Genomic DNA, 24021 nt, shown 5'->3' with positions numbered 1-24021 from the left:
AACAGAAGCAATCTCACTCCATGTTTTAGATGACAAATTCTGGCAAATATAAAGGTGAGAAATAAAAACCAAAAACCAAGCTTGCCACGAGAAGCATGCAATTAGTATTTTCTTCTTTTAAATACTTGAACAACCTGGAAAAGGCCAAACCATGAGTTTTGAAATATGGTTAAAAATTATGGTACATACATCAGCTGCTTTCTGCAACTGACCTTTCTGTCTCTTTCTAAAGCTGTGATTTACAGTCAGGAAAGATATGCCACTGCACAACAGGACAAGGATAGAAATGTGAAATACTTGAGGAAGACAGCTAGCTTAACAATGGGAAATTATACTTAAAATTTCAGTCAGAACATGTAAAAATATAAAAATCATTCTTATAAAGTGCCCAACTTCCTTTTGATTTTTATGTGGAATTCAGGCCTCATCATATATAGGGCCTGCAATAAAGCACGATGGGAACTGAACTCAGAATTCAAGAAGTGGAATAGCTATAGTAAGCATCACAGCAATGTTAAAATAAGAGCCCAGCTAGAAAAAGGGGAAGTCAGAAAATGCACCCATGGTTTTGCAATTACAAAATAATATCTTTGCGATGAAAAACGTGAAAATGAAAGAAAACAGGCACAGAGATAATTGGTGCCAAATGCTTAGGAACTGAATACACATAAAACCCACACTTGATTGTATTGTCTATCAAACTGCATAGGCTAGGGACAGAAGTTGTACATAAACCAATTTAATTGATCAGAAATAGGTTTAAACCTGTAACAAAACAGAAGGTCAGTGCACATAAACCAGTTTCAAAAATCACCAAAACTGTTTTAAGATGAACCTGGCTGAATGTAGTATCAGACTTAACTGATTTCAGTCAAACCGCTTTATGGAACTTCTGTCCCAGACCCCTTCCTGGTTCAAGTTCAATCACAGTCCCCCTGCAACCCAGCATGCTTTGCAGCCTGGGGCTGAGCTGGGCTGTCTGATCAAGCACAGCAGGGTTAGCCCCGCCCCTCTGCTTCCTAGATGGAGCAGTGAGGGCTGGCTGACAAAGGGATGACGGTGGGAAACGCAGCTGGTGAATGCCACTCTGCCTGGCAGGGTAAGAGCAGCCCCTGTCAAGACTTTTTGCCACTGGAATGGAGTGGGCAGGGGGCATGAGCCAGCAGGCTCAGGGGGAGGGAGATGAAACCCCTGTCTCCCCTCCCACCCACATGAGACCCCACCCCAGGTCTGCCTGGCTTCCCCTCCCTCTGGCTGCTTGCTACTCTAACAGTGGGGGGCATGGACAGAACCCACCCAGGCAGCAGCCTCTGGTGAAGTGGGGGAGGGATGGGGATTAAACTCCTGTCTTCCCTCTCTCCCACCAGCACAGGGACCCCAGCTGGGGTCTGTCTGGCTTTCTGTGGCTGCAGCCAGCCCAGGCAGAACCTCAGACAGCAGCCCAGGTTGGCTCTGGCCATGCCCCATGCCACGCAAGCGACCAGCGGGGGGAAAGCTAGGCAGACCCTGGCTGGGGTCCCCGTCCCAGGGGAAGACAGGGAAGTTTAATCCCCCTCCCCTTTGCCTGAGGTGCTGTTCTGGCCAGTGTCAGTGTCTGGCCACGTCCCCTTCCCCCAGGGACAAACCTGGCAAGGGCTTCTTTCTCCAGGTACACCCCAGCTGGGTCCCTGCAGGGGAGGGTGGGGGTTTAAACCTCTCCCCAGCCAAACTCAGCAGCTGGCCAGGGTCTTGCCACGCCCTCTCCCCACATGGTCAGCTTCCCTCCAGCTTTATAGTTGCTGTGAAAGGGAAGGGAGGGCTCGCTTTAGTGCCCCATGGCTGCTAGTGTGAGCCACAGAAGGCATGTGGCTGCATTTCTGGAATCAAAAGTGAAAGTCTATTCATTTGCAAATCAGTTCAATCTATGCAGGTTTGACTAACCTGCAAAGATTGAATCAATTCAAGCTTGGGCTTTTTGAATGTCTGCACTTAGTTGTAATAGCTCTGGATATAATTTTCCCTCAGAAACTGAACATTAGTTTAGAATCCATGTCACAGTAACAGTATAAAAGACTTCAAAGACCAATGCTTCAGTTGATATTAACCTTAGTGATAGCCTCCTTCATATTTGTTTTTATCATGGTTCTTATTTTATCAAAATAATCATTAACTCAGAGGTCTAGCTTCCATTGCCCTTTGGTTTTTTTCGTCTTTCATCCGGATTCTAGACTTTTGTCAGCAATTTTTTCTAGCAAGTACAAGTCTCTGTTGTTCAAGACTAACAAACTCAGGAAAACTTATCATTTATCATAAATGTTTGCCCTTTAAAAAAAAGAACAGAATATGACTGGTTTTCATTACTGTCATACTCCATACAGAAAACAGAGTTTTAGTCTGATAAGAAGAAAAATTTAGCCTATATATAGCGTTTAAACAATGACAATTACACAACCAGTTGCATTAATTGGCTCTCATTTAAAGAGGACAGCAAGCTTTCCCTCTGAAGGTAACATATACATAACCTGCTTCTTTCCTTAGCTTTTTGAGCTGAAAGAGAGAGAGAGAGAGAGAGAGAAATGAGGAGGTAAGAGAAGTCTGCCACAGCAGGCACTGAGCACTGAACTATTAATTTAAACAAAATAATACATTAAAAAAACCATTAAAGCAACCAAAGATGGCACATTCAGAATTTAAAAGGAAACTTCACACTTGTATAGACTAGCAAATACAGTATATACTACTTAAACATAATTTAATTATTTTCCTTATGCTTCTCATTACAGTCTTTGCCATTCTGACTGAACAAAGGTTTGTGGAAGTTGGGGTTTGCTACCTTAATAGTATCTTCTAGTCTGCCTGCTGAGAATTCAGCAGGCTGGTTTGGAGATTTCACAATCACTTTCAAGACAACAGTGTAATGCCTTAAACAAAGGATTATAATTCACTGCAGTATTAGGCTGATAGACAAGCCTGGCTGCATGGGAAAAAGCTCTCAACTAAGCCCATCTTTAAGAAAAAGAATAAAAATAACACTACAAAGTAAAGTGTGTTGGCTTAAACGTTGACTTTTCCCAAGTCTGCTGATTTGTGAATGTCTCTCTTTAAAGTCTATTCAATTTTAATTTTCTCTATTTTGTTTCGCTACTGCAGCATAGGTTGCATAAAAAAGTGAGTAATGTCTATTATTGAGATTCACAACAGAAGATAATATTTAATTGTGAAAACAGTACTAATAAGAGTAAGCACAAAAACTTCAGTTCCTCATGAATATCTTGGATTAGACACTGGTGTAATAACTGGTGGCCACAGTACCATGTGGAGATGTGTCTCTTATTTTTCTTCAATGAATGAAGGAATGCAAGCATGCATCACTAACTGCTATACAAGTAACAAGGAAGGAGGATTTTTTTTTTTTTTTAGATGAAGAAAATATTTGCCAGAAAATGTGGTTTTAGTCGACCAGACACTAACAGGAAATTCATAGCTAAAGTTTAGAGGTTAGGGCATTTCACAGAGTTGGGAGACCCTGGTTCAAAAATCCCAGCTCTGAATCAAGCACAGAGTAGATGAAGCCCCTAAACAAAGGGCTACCAGGTCTGTTTCTCTCTTAAACTGGAGTAGTAAAACTTTGGATATAATATTCAAATATTCATTAGGCCAGAGATTGAGAATGACATTATAGCTCAGGGGTTATGGCACACTTCAGAAAATGCCATTTTGTAGCTTTCATTCATTTCTTGACTACAGAAAAATAATAAAACAATTCTTTTGATGCAAAAACTCAGAAAAATCATAGCAGGTTAGACACAACTCTGGATTCTTATTTGAAACCTCTAGATTTATCTTGTGAATTGTGTAGATGTTTGCACATTTAGCAATGCTAATATCATGTAGCACCTTTAAAAGGATCGTACATCACCCTAGTGGAGAATCACTGCACTAGGTGATTAGCTAAGAAGTACTGCTGCACCATCCTCCCCCTCCTTACTGATTTTATGAACAATGACTGAATCAGAGTTGTAGAGAAGTATGGCTGGAAGAGACCTCTCTGGAGGTCATCTGGCCTAACCCCATGCCTAAAGCAGGATCATCCCTATCCAAGCCATCCTACAAACACTTAAATCTAGGCATTTATCTAGGCATTAAATTTCCATTGTTTAGCTTTTGTTAAAAATACCTGAAATAGAAACAAAATATTTTGGGCTTTTACTTTGTCAGGGAAAAAAAACAATGAAAAACCCCTTTTAATTTAGTTCAGTTCAAACTGGCTCTTTCCAGTCCTTTGGTTCAGCAAAAAAATGCAAAATTAATCATTTACAGAGTCTGTCATGGTTCACTATTAGCCACTTCTCTCTGCTAAAATTTTTCTTTCACCAAATACTAAGACCTTTTCAAATCTAATTTTCAAATGAGCTCCCCCATATGTCTACACAGTACATAAAAACCCACTTTTCTGCTTTAGCCTATAAACATTTATAACATAGGAAATCTCAGCACATTAACCTAAGATAGAAGATGTAACATAATTCGAACCATCTTTAAGAGGAGAAATATTTTCTGATACTCTTCTCAAAACTCACCCATTTTACAAAATGTTCCAAGTAGACCATATGCCATTTTATAATGATCTGTATTCTAACAGTAAGGTAGAACAATACTTAGAGAATTCATGTAGTACAGTGGCTAGTGACCAATGGCCTCTGTGCAGACCTGGAGGGCTTCAGTGGCATTCCAGTACCAGGAGACTTCAGCAGTCTGTAGTAAAGTAGTACTTTACTGATTAATCCCCAAAATCCCTCCATGAGGGAGGAAAATACTACTATTCCTACATTACAAAATTAAATTATATTACTTGTATTATAGGTTTATTTATTCATTTTGATCTTTATTTATTTTTTTAACTCAGTTTAACAGTCCAGCTTCTCTTAGCACAACCTCTAAATACCCATGTTAATGGGGCTTCTAGTCAATAAAGTCAGCCACATGCCTAAACATTTATAGAACTGAGGACTAAGTGCTAATGGGGATCTTCAAAAAAGTGCCAAGATTTATAAGTGTAAGTTCCAGTGAAATTCATGTTTGCATTTAGTTAACTTTACCATTTTTTAACTCCTACCAAAAATATTTTTAAAGTACTTTACAGAAAAAAATTAAAAGTTTTAGTTTTTCTGCTATTCTGTGGATGCTTGACCAATTAACTGAACATAAAAAGGAATAAAGTGAAACTGACTATGGCACAATATTTAGTTAGTGTCTGATGTATTAACTGAAAAAAGAAAAAATATTCCCCCACTTAACCTTCTTTGTTACAATAGTTTTAAGAATTACTTGCAAGTATAATAGGAATAAAAACTACAGACACAAATGGAATTTTTCAAGTTGACAGTTTTTCTCTAAATTGTATTATCCTCATTGGATTATGCTGGCTTTTTTCTTTTTTATCTGCTCTGCCTTTGCAAATTTGAGCCTCTCGAAAAAGACCTTCTAGTTGTTAGCACAGATGATTGTTGGCATATAGATAGTAGTTCTTCCTCTACCTAAGTTTTTCCAACACTTCCTATTACATCACTCTGTTTTCAGCTGATTATAATTTTGCTAAACTTAAACTGTTCAGCATGGTATTTTCCATGCATGGCATCTGCCTCTGGATTAATTTCTTTCCTTCTTTTCCTACGTTTCAGCAATAATGGTCTAGCTGTTTCAGGGCATGAGACTAAGGAAAAACACATAGTTCAACAGATGTTAAGACAATTCATACAATCAAATCTTTGACAACTTTTAGCACTGCCTATGTTGCTGAATCTGTGACTGACTGAACATTTCAAATACACTGGAGGTTGTGAGCTGAGGACGCTTTTTGGTGGTCTTCATCTTTGCCCTTTTGCTAGACATCTTGGCTGTTGATTCCAACAACAGCAGTGGAGAAGCGAGTCTGACCCCCACTTTGGGCGCAGAAGGAGACAATCCCATTGCACACAAAATGGGGCAAAGTTGGAAACCCTCTGGGTTGAACACGGAAATCCAGGAAAGCTGAGGGGCAAAGAAAAAGGCGTACAAGCTGTGGAAGCAGGGGGTAGCTACAAAGGAGGAGTATACCTCCTCGGCTTGCACTTGCAGGGAGTCCGTCAGAAAGGCCAAAGCAGCAATGGAACTCAGGCTGGTGACAAAAATTGAAGACAACAAAAAGTCCTTCTTCAGGTATACAGGGAGCAAAAAGAAGGTGCAGGGCAGCACAGGACCCCTACGGACAGATAGGAGGGACAAGGCTGAACTCTTCAATTAGTTTTTTGCCTCTGTATTCCTGAACACAGATCAAGACAAACCTCCCAACTGCACTACAGATAGGCACAGGAGGAACACCAGCTCACCAACAGTCAGCACTGACCTAGTAAAGAGACAATTAGAGGGGATAAATGTGTTTAAGTCAGCAGGCCCGGATGATCTTCATCCAAGGGTGCTGAAGGAATTAGCCAGTGTCATAGCAGAGCCACTGGCATGGCTGCTAGAGCACTCTTGGTGCTCAGGTCAGGTCCCAGAGAACTGGAAAAGGGCTAAGAAGGGGAGGAAGGAGGATCCGGGTAATTATAGGCCAGTTAGTCTCACCTCTATCCTTGGGGAAACCCTTGAAAAAATTATCAAGGATCACACCTGTGGGAGCCCAGCAGGAAAAATAACATTGAAGGGCAACCAGCACGGGTTCATAGCAGGTAGATCCTAACCTTTTTTCTTTTTTTTTTTTTTATGACCAGTTCACAACATGGTTAGACGCAGGAGTTGAGATATTTGTCATCTACTTGAATTTTAAGAAGGCCTTTGATGTGTTATCTCATCCTGTTCTCATAAACAAACTGAGTGGCTGTGTCACAGATGATTACATGGCCAGGTGGCTGGCAAATTGACTTAAGGGTCGCACCCTGAGAATGGTGGCGGATAGGTCATTATAGAGTTGGAAAGATGTGGGCTGTGAGGTTCACCAAGGCTCAGTCCTTGGAACTGTGCTATTCATTCTCTTCATCAGCAACTTGGATGAGGGCATGGAGAGCACTCTGTCCAAATCTGAAGATGACAAAATTGTGGGGTACAGTAAACACACTAGTGGGAAGGGATTGAATCCATGCAGACCAGGACAGGTTGGAAAAGTGGGCAGAAAAGAATAGGATGCAGCTCAACAAAGACAAGCGCAAAGTGCTGCATCTAGGGAGAAGGAATCACCAATGCACCTATAGGCTAGGGGATGACCTTCTCAGCAGCACAGTGGCAGAAAGGGATCTTAGAGTCATAGTTGACTCCAAGATGAATATGTGACAAAGTAATCAGTAAAGCTAACTGCACTCTATCATGCATTAGCAGGTGCATCATGAACAGGTCCAGGGAGATACTTCCCCTCTTTGTGGCACTAGTCAGGCCACAGTTGGAGTACTGCGTTCAGTTCTGGGTGCCAAACTTCAAGAGGGTGTAAATGTTTTATTTCATTTTGTATAACTGCTGCGTGGCATTTTTCACATTTATGTAACTTTATAGTCTTATCTTTTGGTCAACCGAAACCAAAATGTTTATTTAGTAATAGCTATAACCGAAATCCTACTGCGTGCGCGCGAGTTTTGTATTTTCCCCCGCGCGCGAGTTTTGTAAGTTTCTTTTCTATCCTGTAAGTTTCACTTTTGCAGAAACACCACCTATATAAAAATCTGCCTAGCAACACCCATGTAAAAAAAAAACTATCCTATCCCTGCACGCTTAGCTTATGTCATAGTTAGTGTCATAGAGGCGGTCCAACCAACATCAATAAAGAGGCAAAGAAGCAGGAAACGGCAGAGACGACGACTGGATAAACCTCAGGCTTGATCACCCTTTTGCCGGTCCTCAGCCTCCCATCTGGGCATATCCCAGCGAAAACCCGTCAAAGGCCTCGAAAACCCGACAACGAAAATCAGCCTCTCAGCGTAGCTTAGACCACATACCTGCTTTTACCATACCTCCGCGCTTATACTTTAGCTGCAACTTCGCTCCAGCCGGTCTCCCCTTTTATTCGTAAGAGGGTGAGGCCAGGTGAGTTGAATAAAACCTTTTACTATAAACTTTGAAAGCATATAGCATTTCACCTGCTTGCGCCAGTAAGGTGAATCTCAAGGGCAGTCGACGAGCCACCTCTTATCCTGCCCCACAAGCCGCGTACTCGCTCGCTCCGTAAAGTTTGCGGCTCACCAAGTGGTGTCGGAGTCTCTAATCCGGCATTTCGCGACAGAGAGATGTGGATAACCTTGAGAGGGTCCAGGGGAGGGCCACTTGTATGGTTAGAGGTCTATAGGTAAAGCCCTACAAGGAGAGACTGAGGGACCTGGAACTCTTCAGCCTTCACAACAGAAGGCTGAGAGGTGATCTTGTGGCCATTTACAAATTCATTGGGGGGGGAACAGGAGGGGAGGGGGGTGCAACAAGAAATAGGAGATACTCTGTTTACCAGGGCATCCCTTGGAATAACTAGGAACAATGGCCACAAACTGACAGAGAGCAGATTTAGGTTGGGCATCAGGAAGAACTTCTTTACAGTAAGGGTTGCCAGAATCTGCATTGGGCTTCCAAGGGAGGTGGTGCTCTCCCCTAACTTGGGAGTCTAAGAGGAAACTGGACAAGCACCTGGCTGGGGTCATGTAACCCAAGCGCTTTCCTGCCCATGGCAGGGTGTCAGACTGAATGCTCTATTGACATCCCTTCTGACCCTAACAACTATGAAACTATGTTCTAGAGCTAGACCTTGAAATGTAAAAGGAAGGGGGTGCCTTCCTGTGAGGGATATGCTGCTTCAAATACCCACCTCTGCTAAAGTAAGACTGAAAAATCTCAGTTTGCACACACTCATTAAACACCTGCTACGGGTTTGATAGCTAAATTATCTGAATAGTCCATCAGCAAAAAGTGAACTCTACCCTACAGCTGTAACTGCTCCCCCTGGCTTCTGCAGATGTTGTAGAACCAGAGAATGAGAACAAAGGGATTCTTCCTGTGCTCTCAGCTTCTCGTAGTTCTCACTGCTGCCATCCACAAAATATGCAGGACAAGAAACCCTGACTTGAATACACAGGTGATAAGAACCAAACCTGGGAAAAGTAGGCAGACTGGCAGCAAAGGGAACTGATCAGGAAAAGAAGCCTGAGGTGAGAATGAAGGGAAGCTTGGGACTAGCTAGGACTGCTGATATCTGTGGTATCTTTATAGCTGCATGGGATTCTATGAAAAACTACCATTAGACAAGTTGTGTTGTTAAACACTTTACCAATAACCTCAAAAGTAGTACAGCAAATTAATTTTCCAATGTCTGTTTTGTGTGACAGTTGGAAGTGCTGACCTACTGACATAAAAGCATAGAAGGCTTTGCATTAGATGACACTGAGTGCAAGTTTGATTACACTGAGGTACATATTTTGCTGTCTGCTGGAGAGGGAAGTGAAAGCCTTATGGAATACTGGAAAGTATTACCAGTTGTGCTATATGTAAAAGGTGTTCCTTACTTTCTTGTCACATTATCTTCCATTGTTGAGAAACCAGAGCTTCAATGACAAGATGGAATCTGGGGAAAATTTTTTAACCAAGACAGCAATATGGGTTTTGTGGTCTGAGGCAGCCAAACCGATATTAGGACCAGTTAAATCAGCCTGGAAAATATACAGTTGATATGATCTATAGCATCTTTAAAAGGTGATTTTTGTATTAAAGCTGACTGTTCAGCTACACTTAGAAATAACTGCTCCTCAAAAGTATACCAGTAGGGGTCTAGTTTCAGTGATTTGCAGTTATAAAAGTATCACTCCATTTGTGGTTAGTGAGAAGTAGCAATGTAAATCTTCCACAGATCAATGGGCAAACAATTCCCTTAGTTTCTCTTTCTGGGCAAGTATGTGGAAAAAAAGAATTAAACTCACTTGCAGGAAACTTTTGTTCGATCAGCCACCATAGTCCATTGCTGCTGATTAGTGGAAACCTCAATGTAATAGCTGTAGCTCCGATCATCACAGTCCCACAGTAGTAACCTAAACAGGGAGAAGCAGTTAGAACATGGATGTGATGAGTAAAATGATCATTAAAGTAGGCTGCAAGTGACATTTTTCAGTCCTCTCTCTTTTCTTTGAACCTTATTTAGTTTAACGGCTAATTCTGTAAAGTGCTTCTATCAGTTCTTGGCTGATATTACTGACCCTCCAAATCACTTTATTTGCACTATCTTATGTTAACTCCAACAACCAGCCTATATACCATGCTTATTCAAGGTATTGTATGACATTCACTCAATTTACTTTTATTCATTTAAAAATCAATATATGCACTCTTTTGGCAAGTGGAACTGTGAACATATCACCAACTTAAAGATCTGTTTAGATAATACATATACAGAAAGTGCAACTTAAAGGCTAGGAAAAAATAAAGTAGGTTCTTCTTATTGAGAAGAACTATCTTCCTGCACATATTCTCTCTTTATGGCAAATGTGCACAGATGTTTCAGTTGCAGAAAATTCTCTACCTCTATCCTTTATCAAATAAGGAAAAAGAATTGGAATTTTGATCAAATTGACAAAACAAACAATTCAGGTCAGGTCAACACCTTCCTCTACCCGTGGTACTTCATGACCACAAGCTCTCATACTGTACATTAAAAGAATGGTTATACTAAGGACCTGCCTTTAATTTCCCTCATTTAACCAGACACCACAGAAAGAAAAAGGCAAGAGACCAAGGATATGGTTTAGCCAAGCTGAAACTTTATGAAATATTACATCTGAGAGCAGGTAGTTATTCAACTAGTGGAAGTTATCCATACCTTTAATTGTTATTACCTTGTGGAAGGCTTCCATCAGCAGATTGCCACATTAACCTGGTCCCAAGAAACATTGCTGGGACACCAATACCTTTCGCTCAAACAAGAAGAGGGGATATGAGGGACTTCTCTCCCCTCTGTACCTTACATTAGGAATATAAACACCATTCTTCAGCTTATTTAGGAGATGCTTTCTCCGGATCTGCTTCTAATTCTAGTTTAACAAAAAACTGAATCTTGCATTGAATAACTAACCTGCAGTTGGCATCTATCAAGTTGTGACAAAATGAATTTTGGGGCTGAGTCGCTAAGAGGAAGGGGGAAATAACACACACTCACCAACACCAACTTGATAGTGACAAAAAATTGCTTCTCAATACTGAGGGAGACAACCATAATATCTCCACCTAATCCCACACAAACCTGGTCATATTCTAGTGTGAACAGGGAAGGGGAGAGTCTTTTCTCAGTGCATATACATAAGGACATTTATGCTAAACTTTTCTTCTCAGCCAATCAATTCTAAACCTACCTCTCTCCAGTAGTGGGTGAGAAGTGTATACAATACTTGAAGAGGCCAAATGGTTTCTTTCCCTACCAGCCACAAAAAGCTTCTGAATCTCAGAAGCAGTAGAGGGAAGGGGCGGTCTCATTGTGGATTTTTCTTAGGAAGCAGTGAAGTGTTTTTTAAAATTGATTAGCAGATGAGATTTTGCTTACATTTTACATAAATGCCTTGGCTGGCTGCGTACCATTGATTAGCAGAAGTTCAGTTTACAACAGCTAATTGCCCTCTCTGTTGCTGTTTTGATACAAAATCCAATAGCAAGTATGTTTTCAAAACTCTTATTTTCGCCTTTGGAGTTAGAGGTTACTAGAGGGAAACTTAGCAGACTGCCTGTACCCTTCTTAAAATAACTGCTCTCTCATCATTCTGTGAGCAAAGTTTTAAATTGTAATGTTTTAATTGGAAAGCCTGCATTATGCATGTTAAGGCAAACTGTTGTGCTGAATTTGTTTTTTTTTTAATCTCCTATTCTTTTCCTTAAGGGATTAATTTTGTAACAGATTAAGAGTTACAAAGGCTGAAGTCTTTTGCTTATTCATTGCACTGGTATCTTTAAACCAAAGAAGAATGACTACCTTATAATAGAGTGTTCTGCAATGCGCCTGGATTTGTACAATGTCCTGGCTATTACCATATTTACTTGAATATAAGATGAAGTTCCTCCCACCCCACAATCAGCATGGGAGAAAAAGCCCCTTATCTTATAGTTGCATATAAAGTAGAGAGGGGAAGCAGGCAGCTACTGTGGCTCCAACGTTGGCCATGAACCCAGATTGGGGCCAGAGTCAGACCTAGAACAGCTTCCTACCTACCTTAACTCAGCTTCCTCTTTTCAGCTTCTGTACCTCCCCATTTCTTTTGCCCTTACTGTCAGCAGCAGCTGGGCTTCAGCTCAGGCTGAGGTCTCTCCAGGCATGGATACATGGAAACTCCTTCCCCTGCCTGGCCAATCAAGAGCACCAAAACTGCTGCATGGCAGGCAAAGGCTGAGCTTCCCCATGCTGTGTTCCAGGATCAAGCATCCCAAGCAGCGTCTGACAGTAAGTGGAGGGGGAGGGGAAGAGGCAGAAACCTCAGGGAGGAGTGGAAGGGGTAGAGACTGGGAGGAGCTTGGGAGGAAAGCGCAGAGACCGGGGAACAAGGAGGGAAGAGGCAGAGGCTGTGGAGAACTGGGGTGGGGGAGGGGGTGCAGGAAGACTGCAGGGGGGAGAAATGGGTGGGGCAGAGGGCATGCTGGTCATATAACCTCCCTCTCCAGCCACAGCTTTCTCTGCTGTAGCAGTGGGGAAGGGGCAGGATTCAAGACAACCCTCCAATACTTAGATTTTATACCTGGAAATCTATACATTTTCCATATACGGAATCTAATTTTTGGGAGGTTGTCTTATATTCAGGATCATCTTGTATTTGAGTAAATACAGTAGCGTAAATATTTCCATCATTGTGATCCTTCAATCTATAGATTCTTGTCATCGGAGTTCGCTAACACCAGTTACAAGATGCGGCAGCAGATTGAAAAACCTGAATCACTACCTTCCGTAGCCTTTTTTCAAAGAAAATAATTTGCATAGGATTTGCCCTTTTTCCTCCATTTTATCTTTCAACTGATTTAGCCTACAATTAGATGGTGTTAAATTCAACCAGAATCTGTTTAAAAGTATTCACCACATCTAGATTTCTACCCATAAACTTATTACAGAATTGAGGAAGATTTGTACCACTGACACCAACTAAAGCATAGCAAAGTACCTAATTACAAAATAGTTTGAACTAACCCCACTATCTAAGCCAGATGCACTAGAAGTATACATACAAGTAAAGTGAGAACTGGTAGCAAAGATACCGAATGGGATAGTCAAGGGCAGAAGAATCCTTTTAGACTCACAGTTTTCAAACTATTTATCTTGGAAAGATAAATACATACACCGGTGTAATTTATCCTGATGTAAATCGCACCAAGATCAGGGATGCACTTATGTGCAGTTGTTCCAAGGCAGTTAACTTGATAGGCACTTATTAGTGTGCCATGCCACTAGGCAGCAGGGAAGCAGGTAATACCCTATTTGCCTGTAGCAAAGAGCTACCTCAGGACAGATACGGACAAATGAAACTTAAAAGTTAACTTACAACAGCCAAATATTAGGTGCACCTGATCAGGTGAAATTATAGAAGTTTGGGGATTGGAGTCATTCCTCCATTAATTTTTCACATTAATATAATCACTTCTGCTCAGGGCCTCTGAGAGGAAAAGGTCTGGTGCCCGTAACTGATATAATTCCAAAAGAAAAAAAAGACATGTTGTGTTACAGATTTTTCTAGTAGCAAATACCAAGCTTATGCATCTTTAAGAATCTTTGACGTTTGATATAAAATCCCTTCTTCCCAGTGAGGCAATTTTTCTTGCTTTCAGCTGCTACCTCTGCTGTGACAAATATAACTGCAAAAATTACTGCACGCTCTTCAGCATTAAGTAACAAGGCTGCTGGTAGAGAAGGGGAAATGACCTAGCGAGCAGCTGAACACAGACAGAGCCCTTTCCCTTATGGGAAAATGTTTTTCAAAGCAGAGCTTGAATTGCTGTAGGAATCCATTTACCAGAAATGCATTGGTCTAACATTTGCCCAAAGAACACTATTGCTTCAAATTCTGTTCAAATCATAACCTGCTAAAACTTTAGATTTAGTTTTTAATTTCATATGTCAGAATCCCAGAAATTAAGGTGGACTCAGATAAAATGGACACGCTGATTTTGGAGAGACTCTTAATTTCTCAACTCAGTTCCAGGCTGTTAATAATATTAAATGATAATTTAAGAAGCTAAAATAAAAAGTTTCTAAAAGAAGCCTTTTAGTACTCATTAGTGCTGCCTATCTGCAAATTAAAATTTCAGAGAGGATCCAGTCAAAAATTCCCAGGGGCATAATGAAGGACTTAGAAAACCTCTCAGCTACCAGAAATTTTTCTTCCTTAGATCCACACCTAATATGCTTTTCTAGAGCCTAAAGGTTGCTTGCCTGCCATTGGCTGTAGCCAATTTCTTTGTTAGAAGTCAGTCAACTTAAAGGTAGAATCCAAGATATGAGGAATACTTATAAACAGATTTCGGCTCAATTTAACATCATCTAATTGTAGGCTAAATCTTTTGAAAGAGTAAATGGAGGGAAAAGGGCAAACACTATGTAAATTGTTTTCTTTGAAAGAAGGCTATAAAAAGTAGTGAACTGGGTTTTTCAACCTGCTCCTTTTCATTACTGGGGGCTCAGGGTGGTTTTCCTCATCTAGGTTTTCAAAGCTACAAATCAGGAGTTTAAAATTCAGACAAGGCTGACAGCATGCCAGTGACCATTATTCTCACTGCCTCCTCCTCTAGTTAACACACAACTGGCGTGGATTCAGAACAAATGCCTAAATGGGCGTATGTCCTTTTAGTGAGGTGATGAGCTGCTCACATCTCAGCAGTACTTGGCCCACGTTAAATTGTTTGAACAAAAAGGCCAGGCTTGGGGTTATTATAAACAAATAGCATACTAATTTAAAGAGGCAGAACCATTCCCAAAGAGATTTAATGTGAATGATAAACAGACACTGGTTCCCTTGAGATTCATGAGATACGAGATGAAAGTTCCTCCTTCACCTCTCCACAATAACTTTTGAAGGAGAGCAAGGGAAAAAAAAAACCTCACACAACCTGTTTGGAATTTATTCTGCATGAGCTGCCTTTTCAGAGAAACAGCAAAAGCCTCCCAGGCACCTGCATGAATATTCACCAGTGCATACTGGGCACAAGGGCTACTTTTCATGCCATGTACACTAATCCTTCAAACATATTCTAGGCAAGATACCAGGGTAAACTTCTGTAGAGAAGCTGTGTTTTGCTGTGATGGATATGGGATGACTGAAAGGAGCATGTTTGACTGAAGAAGGCAGAGTTGCATACATCATAGGAATATAAGAGTTTAGGGCAAAGCTGCTGATGCTACTGGGGCTTCTCATATTAAAATAAAGTGCTAAATTAGCCTTCGTTAGTAAATCTTGCCCTGTGGGCTGAGAAAAAAAAATGCTGAGCGAACTAAAAGTTCATCCAGCTCATTCCCTTCAATATCAGGAGAATTAAACATTTCTCTTATGCCAATTTTTCCAGAAGCCCAAGGCTTCACCTATTATTCATTTAACCAGGCTGTTCTTATTTAGACTATACATTTGATAATAATTTTCATTTTATAAACTACCTATCACATGCAGGTTCATATTTACACAATACAGGTATGGGATACTGAGACACATACGACTTAAGGCCAAGGTCTGCAAAGGGTGTTAGTTATGATGATGCCAAGCGTTTCTGCACCTAACATTTTAGACATCCAGCTCCAGGAGTAGAATTCACAAAAATGAATAAAGGTACCTAAATTCCTTATAATTCAAATGGCAACTCAGGCATCCAGGACTAGAATTCATAATGCTCAGCATACTGAGCATTGCCAAGGCTAGCCAGCAGGAACCATGGAAGAGACTATTACATCTGAAACCCTGTGACTCTTCTATACTTAGGCAGGCAGTTAGGACACTTTCCTGTGGAAAAATCACAGACACTTAATGGTAATACATGAGCTAAACACAATTCTTTAGGGCTCAATGGATATACAGAGCAGTGGTTCTCAATCTTTTTAATTTGGATGCACCTCTCACTAGACTCAAGGCACCCCCTGGAAAACGGCAGCTCCTATAGTTTTCACTTAATTTTGACTACAGAACAAGAACAGAGCAATTCTACTGTTGTAAATAACTTAGCCTACAGCAGATGCACCTCAAGATGCTGGGACACCCTGGCTGATAGTCACCGATATAAAGGGATGATTGCAAGCAATGGAAGTTTACACTCGATTCAGTGGGTTACAACAGATAGCCTGATCAGATGTTAAGCCAAGCTGTGTGGGCTGAGGGGTTGCCTGATTGCAACTGCAGAGGTTAAAAAGCTTATTTGGGAAGTTGCCTATACAAAGCAAAATGCCACAAGGGAAAAGACTAGCAAACAGAAAGAGAGGCATGGTCTAAAGAGATCATGAGTGCCTATGTGCAATCACCACGAATGTTTCTTGGGCACTGAAATTCTTAGAAAACTAGGTTTGGGGATTTTGGAGAAAGGAAACTGCCTGGATGTGTTTGTGAGAAACAGAACTTCATTATCTAATTTGTAAATTAACAGGAGTGCATGGAAGTAGTAACTGATTGGTATCTTCTGCTCCTAATAAAAACACAACTGTAGGGCCCCAGACTCTGGAGCCACACTGCCTGCAACTCTCCATACTGTATCAATACCAACATTTTGTGCTGCCTCTGCTCATTTTTTTGGGCTGCTAGCTTTCTGGGAAAGAACTTTTGTTCTCTCTTCTGTGTGTTGTAATTGTTGTGCAGAGTTATGTACAGTCAAGATGTTGAGAAAATACTGAACTATAATAGCAGCATACATTACAGGAACACATCCAGATCTTGAAGACAGTGTAATACAACACACTACACAAACCAGCTAATAACAGGTTTGAACATTACATGCGGTTTGAGAGAAAACCAATTACTGCTCAGAAAATATTCACAGCACAACAAACAGATGTTCACTTCTACTGGAAGAAATTTTTTCAGGTAGAAAAAAAGCACAGGAGCCAGACTGTATAGATGTCCCTCCAGCCCCACAGTTGGAGAGTGTCACAGGCAAGCTCCCCAGCCAGGAAGCACTCCTCCCTGGGCCACCCCTGCCCTTATGGGAGCCCATTAATTCATAGCCTGTACCTTCCCTTGCCTGGGAAGTTGGGAGGCTGGCAGCTCCTGAAAGGTAGCATCTCCTACAGACAGACTTGGGAAGGTTCCAGCCCCAGAAGAATGCTGCCCCCCTCTTGCCAATCAGATGTCTGGCAGGAGGGGCACACTTCTCATTGTGGTTAACCTCCAAGTCCTTCCCCACAGGAGAACAGCCCCATTTCCTGCACTCCTCTGGGCTTACCTGAATAAGTGCAGAAGGGGGACGGGGGGAGCACTTGGCTATGACAGCAAGGCTCTGGGAGGCTTGCTGCAGGGGCCCGGTAGCCTGTCTTGTCACGTTCTGCTCCAGTGGGAGGCAGGCTTGGGAATAGCTTCTACATTTCTCTTGCTGTCCCTGCTGCTCAGCTAAGGGGGGGGGGGAATGACAAAGAGAACCTGGAGGGGCTGGGTGCCAAGCTTGGGAGGCTTTCCCCAAGCCCAGCTCCTGGCTTCTCTGGGTTTTAATGGCTGCCCCTGACACTCAGCTGAGCAGCAGGGGCATGCAAGGGGAAGCTAGAAGGGCCAACAGCTAGGCTCATCACCCACGCTGGTCAGACTTGTGGGAAGGAAGCAGGGCAAGGAGAAGCAGGCAAGGGGCAACACTCCTGCCCAAGTTTCTCACTCCAGGATCTCTGGTGTGAAAAGGAGGAGAGAAGAACTGCCGCCCTGCACCTTCTCCAGATGGGGGTGACCCCAGTCTCAGCAAAGCAAAGGAGCCTTTCTACTCCTGGTTTCTACGAGGACTGAGCTGGGAGAAAAGTGTGCAGACTTTCAATCTTCCATGAGAAACTCCCTCAGGAGCAATTTAACCCTTGTTCCCAGGTTAGTCTTCTCCTGGAATGGCTATTTTTGTTCCTGGAGATAAAGCTTGAATATCTGCACACTTCAGTTTTCTACTGGGAGAACACTGATTCTCCTGGCCACTTGAACATCTGTATGTGGCCAAGGTAAGAACAGTGGTAAAGGACTTAAAGAGAAAGCCTTAATATTTTTATACATAGATATTTCAGTTGCTTATAGTTTTCCATAATCCTCTTGTCGTTGCTGTATAGATGCAGTTTAAAGAAATTAGTTTGAAACAAGCCAACCATCTCTGCTGGAACCTAGAGAGAAATCATAATCCTGCAAAACTGTTATATGCATACGTTGTCACTTATTCAGAATTATGATTTCACTGCAGGATCAGGCAAGTACAAAAGATTAACAGCAATAGAAGACAGAAATAATTAGCAGGCATGATATGGGAAGTTAGGAAGTACAGTAGATGTACAGGATGATGAAATACAAACAAAACACATATTAAAGCTTCTGCTAGTCATTTGTTAATGTTAGAAATTACTTTGAAGATGAAAAGCATCATATGTACCAAGAATTATTATTAACAATAAAGTTTTTTAAAAGATAAAAGAGGGACAAGCAGTTAATATAGGTTTATAGAGGTATAAAATAATCTTATTTAATTTAATACAAAAAAGCCATTAAGATGCATGCAAACAGTCTATATATATGCTCCCACAAATTGTGTATGTGAGAGTTGTCTTTTCTTTTCTGTTAGGAAACCTGTAGAAAACAATCATATAGGGTTATCAACTATGGAACTGTAACATTATTATTAAAGCCCCCATTCAAGAATTAATGCTGGAAGAGACTTACAGCTACTCAGCTAACTTTGATCCTAAAGTAGTTTCATTACTGAACAGTTTAATGAATTTAGCATTTTAGTAAGAGGCTACTTGCATTAAGTTTACCATATTAAGTACACTATTTGCCATATCAATGTCCCTCTGTGAATAATTTTTTTTTTCTGTCATAGATAAGGAGCACACAAAAAACAGGGGCAGTTTAAGTTTGGTTTAAATAAGCTTGTTAAACTGGTTTAAATATGCCTGCAATGGTTCAAAAGCATATCTGGAAAATAAAGCACTATTTTGAACTGGCTCACTGTCAGGTAGTTCAGTGTTATGTGTGAACACCTAATGTGCCCCCCAGACACTGCACATTGCATTGCTCTTCACCCCTATGCACGCTGTTGCAACTGGCTGCTCTACTACAGAGCCAGAACTTTACTGCCCTCCTACCACCTGCTTTACTTTTCATTGATGTATCTGAACAAAGGTGCTTAAGTCCCTTGCGCTGCTTGTTTAATGAAAACTGTCTTTCTAACAATCAGCTCTATCTTCACTCTCTAGTCAACTGCACCCTGTCATCATACTCTCATCCCTCAAGCCCCTTGGAATAAAAAAAAGTGTGAGACCAAGCATTTCCTTCACCCCCTGCCCACCCTGCAAAGTCAGCCAGACAGACTGCAGACTTTGGTTATTTGTCAGCTATTAAATTTACTGAACTCACATTTAAAAAACAAAGGAAAGTAGAAAGTGAAAATGGTTCCCCTCCCATAGGTCATCCACCCCTTGGGTCCCCAAAGATTGAACCGTTTCCCAACTAGTGACGTTTTGGAATGGTTCAGTTATTATGTGTGTCTGCACCTGAAGAGGGGAAAAAGGTTAAAGACATTTTTATCCAAAACAGAAAAAAAAAAAAAGATAGTGAGGGTCAGCTCCAAAAGAGGACCTAGGTGCTCTAACATGGGATTTAGGCAGACTTTAGCAGGCTATGGACAAAAATGTAATAAAAGCAATTCATAGTGAGGACAAGATTCAAATTGCTTCTTGGTGCCATTCAGGCACTTAAATGGAGTTTAGGTGCCTAAATTCCAAAGTCTAATTCAAACTGGACCTGCACCAGCAATCACAAAACTCCTTTGGCATCTGAATTTTTTTAGGAACCTTCATTTTCGTACTGCCAAGTTCCCAAGGCGTCTCTACTAGGACTTCTGCGCACACCAAGAAGCGATTCACAGTGTGCCTAAGCACACCACACCCCTAGCCCCAATGCAATTCAAAATGTTACTGGGAAATGTACATTTCCAGAGAAACCTCGATTTTTCCTAAATTCTGGGATATACCTCTGTATATAGGCAAAAAAAAGCCTACACTTAACTCAAATTAAATTCAGTGTGATCATGGTACAACTTTTTGCTCAGACCTCTAGTGGTTAAAACTAGGGGTGTGCGAAGTAGGCCCTATTCAATTTGGATTCAGTTTGAATCAGGGACAGTGATTTGAGTCGTTGATTAGGATAACTGCCCCTGATTAGATACAACTGAATCCGAACATTCAATGCTGATTCGGACATGGACGCAGTTTTAAATATTTTTTCTACATACCTCGAGGTACCTGCGCAGCTTGTGAACACTGATGCTGGGGCAGATGGAGCATCTTACAGGAGTGCGGGGAGGCCCTCTGTTTCTGGATCTGCTGCCAAGCATGCTAGGGAGTCCCCTGCACTTCTGTGGGACATGCCATGTGCCCCAGCATTGCAGCACTCACAAGCTGCCTGCCACCTAGAAGTATGTAGAAAACACATTTAAAGCTGTGTCTGTCCAAATCACCGAATCTTTCTGAATCTCTCCGAATTGATTTGGAGGGTTCCGATTCAATTCAGAGAGATTAAAGGGTCCTCTGATTCAATTCAGATTTGGAGATTCAGCCACTGAATCAGGTCGAATCTCTGCCAAATTGAATCAGGGACTGAAGCTCCGCGTAGCCCTGGTTAAAGCACCCACCCATAAATTGGAAGCCTGAGTTCTAGGACTTGTTCAACCTGAGGGATTCAAAACTCACATCTTGCACTTCTTAGGAAAGGTAACTAACTATGAGGCTATAGAAATGGCTGGATAAGGTGCTCTCCAAATCCGCTACTGAAACAAGAACGTTTGAACAGCCAAAAATGTAGGTGTCATAAGGCCAGAGTGAGAGCAAGCAAAAGGAACTCAGTAGCATAACAGTCCTGGCACTGTCTTGGGAGAGAGAAGTTCAGGGTTTTGGACCCAGTTGCCAGCACTGTTTATTCATTTTTACATTAGACCAGGAGCAGAGAATTATTTTGGGCAGAGGGCCACTTACCAAGGTTTGGTGAGCTTTTGAGGGCTGCATGGGTAGCCCTGCCCCTTGGCAGTTGCCCCGCCCCCTGGTCCACCATCTTGGGACCAGACATCCCACCCCCTAACCTCTGCCACTGGAAGTCCCTCCCCTTGCCCCCTAGAAATACTCCTTTTGGGAGGAGGGGAGGAGTTGCCATCTTAGAATGAGAACCCCCCAAACTCATACACTAAAAAATGTGAAACACCTATTTTAACATTTTAATTTTATTACAAAAAACATTTTTGTCATGATTTGTGTTTGCGTACTGTATATAGAGATGATTGCATAGTAACTCAAAAATAAATTCTTAATCTTGTATACTGTGTGGGGGATGTGGCTGGTGGTGTGTATTGGGGAGCAACAGGGTATGTTGGAGTATGTGTATATATAGGGGGCTGTGGGGGCAGGGAGTGCATGTTTGGTGTTTGTGGGGTGTAAGGGAGGGTGGGTGGTGGGGAGCCTCTCCCCACCCTCCCCCCATGGTACAACATCAGCAGGCGGGAGGGCTTGGGATGCTCACACCCCAACCAGGCGCTGGTGCAGCTCTGGCAGGCACCAAGGATTGCCTCTATTGTTGGCGCTCCCCACTGCACATGCACAGCCCCCTCACTCGCATAGCACTGGATTTAAGTTCCACATGCTGGAGCTGGCTGCCTTCCTGCCCCCTGCCATGCAGGTCCCAGGACCCCATGGGGAAGCAGGGGCTGGGGCTCCCCTCCACTTTTTGGCGGACTCCTGGGACCTGTGCAGCAAGGTGTGGGGAAGGCAGCTGGCTTCAACACGTGCAGCTTATATCTGATGGTGCACAAGCGCAGGGGCTGAGCGTACACAGTGCAGAGTGCTGGCAATAGAAGCAATCCTCGTCATGATGTGCAGTGCTGGCCAGAGCTGTGTGCCACCATGCAGCAACACCTGTGCTGGGCACCAACACCCCAAGCGTCCCTGCCTACTGCTGTTGCCTGTGGGGCTGCACGCAATGGGGGGAGTGTGAGGACATCCCCACACCCCTCCCACCCTCCCTCACACACACATACACACCCTGTATTTGTCACTGTCTGATGATGGTACTCAGGACAGACCATACTCCGTGCATTTGCTCAGGAGGATGCCACTGGAGGTGGCTTTCCCTATGATGCCACTCCACAGAGGTCCAGGTCATGTCCAATCATGGCACTGAAGTCACTAAGGAAAATGATCTTCACTTCCTTACAAGTATTAGTCAGTATGTGGTCAAGGTTAGAGTCGAATTGTTCTTTGAGATCATCAGCATCAAGCGTTAAAGTGTACGCACTGATGACAGTGACGTACTGGTCATTGCTGAACTTAAGACGGAGGGTCACAAGGCATTCAATTAATGCCCACAGGGAGACCCAGTAAGCTGACTGACAAACTGATTATTGATGGCAAAGACAACGCCATGAATGTATCTATCCTGGACTGGTTTCCCCTTCCAAAAGAATGGGTAATCTCCACCCTCTTCCCTCAGCTGATTCTTCTCCTGTCACTTAGGACTGCAATGCCAATGTTGTATCTCATTAGTTCCCTGAAGACTATGGCAGTTCTTTCTGGTCATTTATTGTCTTGGTGATCCATCAAGGTGCAAACATTCCACATTGCAAAAAATCACTGTCTTATGATGTTTTTGACCACAGAGAGAATGATCCCACTGGACATGGTTATCCAGCCAGGAGCAGTTAAGACAGCCTAAGTTTAGGGCACCTTTTCTAGCTTCTACCCTATACAGAGTGAGCACAGGGGATCCTGAATAGGACTGCCCAGTCCTGGTGGCAGCTGCCAAATTGCACACCTGCTGTAACCCAGGTGCAAGACAACTACCAGATCACTTCTGCCTGTGTGCAGATCTGTGGCTGGAGACTGCCAGATTCACTAATCTTGTCTCCATCACCTCTGGTCCATCACCACAGGGTTTTTGAAGATGGGTACAGAACAGCATATTATTTCCTGTGGTAGAAGTCTGTTCATGACTTTGTTTATGGCCTTCATTGACCTTGCTAAGGCCTCTTATTCCATTAATTATGAAGCCTTGTGGAAAGGACTGCCGATATGTGGATGTCTGAAAAGTATATCAGGTTTCTGAGGCTTCTTCATGATCAGACAACTGTCACCCGTTTTTTGTACTGGAACAGAGACCAAACCATTTGTTATCTGAACTGGGGATAAGCAAGGATGCATCCTTGCCCCAACTCTGTTCTCCATTTTTTAACAGGTCATCCTGCTTCTCACTAAGGACACTTTCCTTCTGGAATGCACATTGAATACCAAATGGATGGAGGGCTCTTCAGTCTGGGACATATTCGCTCAATGACCAAAGTTCTCAAAACACCCATCTTTGACCTTCAATACATTGACAACTGTGCCATCCTTGTGCACACTCAGGAAAACCTCCAGTACACACTGGATCTTTTCAGAGAAGGCTACCGAACTTTCGGCATCTCTTTCTATATCCAGAAGACTAAAGTGCTCTATCAGCCTGTCCCAGGCCATGAATGTGACTCCCTCCAAATTATGACCAAGGGAAAGACCCTGGAGGTAGTTGAGCGCTTCTCCTACCTTGGTAGCCACCTTTCTCAGAGAGTGAAAATTGATGAGAAGATCCAGAATGGGATCTGGTGTGCAAGCACCTCCTTTGGGAAACTGCTTCTGCAATTCTTTATTCATCAAAATCTTTGGAAAGACACCAAGATCCAGGTCTACAATATGGTCATCATCCCCACCCTCCTTTATGGATATGAGATGTGGATGACCTACTATCATCATAGATTTCATAGACATCAGGGCTGGAAGGGACCTCAGGAGATCATCGAGTCCAGCCCCCTGCCCAAAGGGCAGGAAGTCAGCTGGGGTCATAGGATCCCAGCAAGATAAGC

At 42.4% G+C, this 24021-nt stretch overlaps 1 protein-coding gene across 3 annotated transcripts in view; it reads right to left on the bottom strand.

Moving 5' to 3' along the window:
- BTBD9 (BTB domain containing 9) overlaps positions 1–24021 on the bottom strand; it is a 275559-nt gene that overhangs the window by 67111 nt on the left and 184427 nt on the right. For 2 of the 3 annotated variants that reach the window (XM_019549627.1, XM_019549626.1), the window contains exon 9: positions 9900–10007. In XM_019549627.1, coding sequence (XP_019405172.1) covers positions 9900–10007 — 108 coding nt within the window. Of the gene's footprint in view, positions 1–5840; positions 6010–9899; positions 10008–24021 lie in introns of those variants that run through there. The other variant, XM_019549628.1, reaches the window with a different exon arrangement.

This window comes from Crocodylus porosus, unplaced genomic scaffold, assembly GCF_001723895.1.
Source record: "Crocodylus porosus isolate Cpor-Errol unplaced genomic scaffold, CroPor_comp1, whole genome shotgun sequence".
In the NCBI taxonomy this organism is placed as follows: domain Eukaryota; kingdom Metazoa; phylum Chordata; order Crocodylia; family Crocodylidae; genus Crocodylus; species Crocodylus porosus.
The sequence above is the reverse complement of the archived record's forward strand: the minus strand, read 5'-3'. Positions and strand labels throughout refer to the sequence as shown.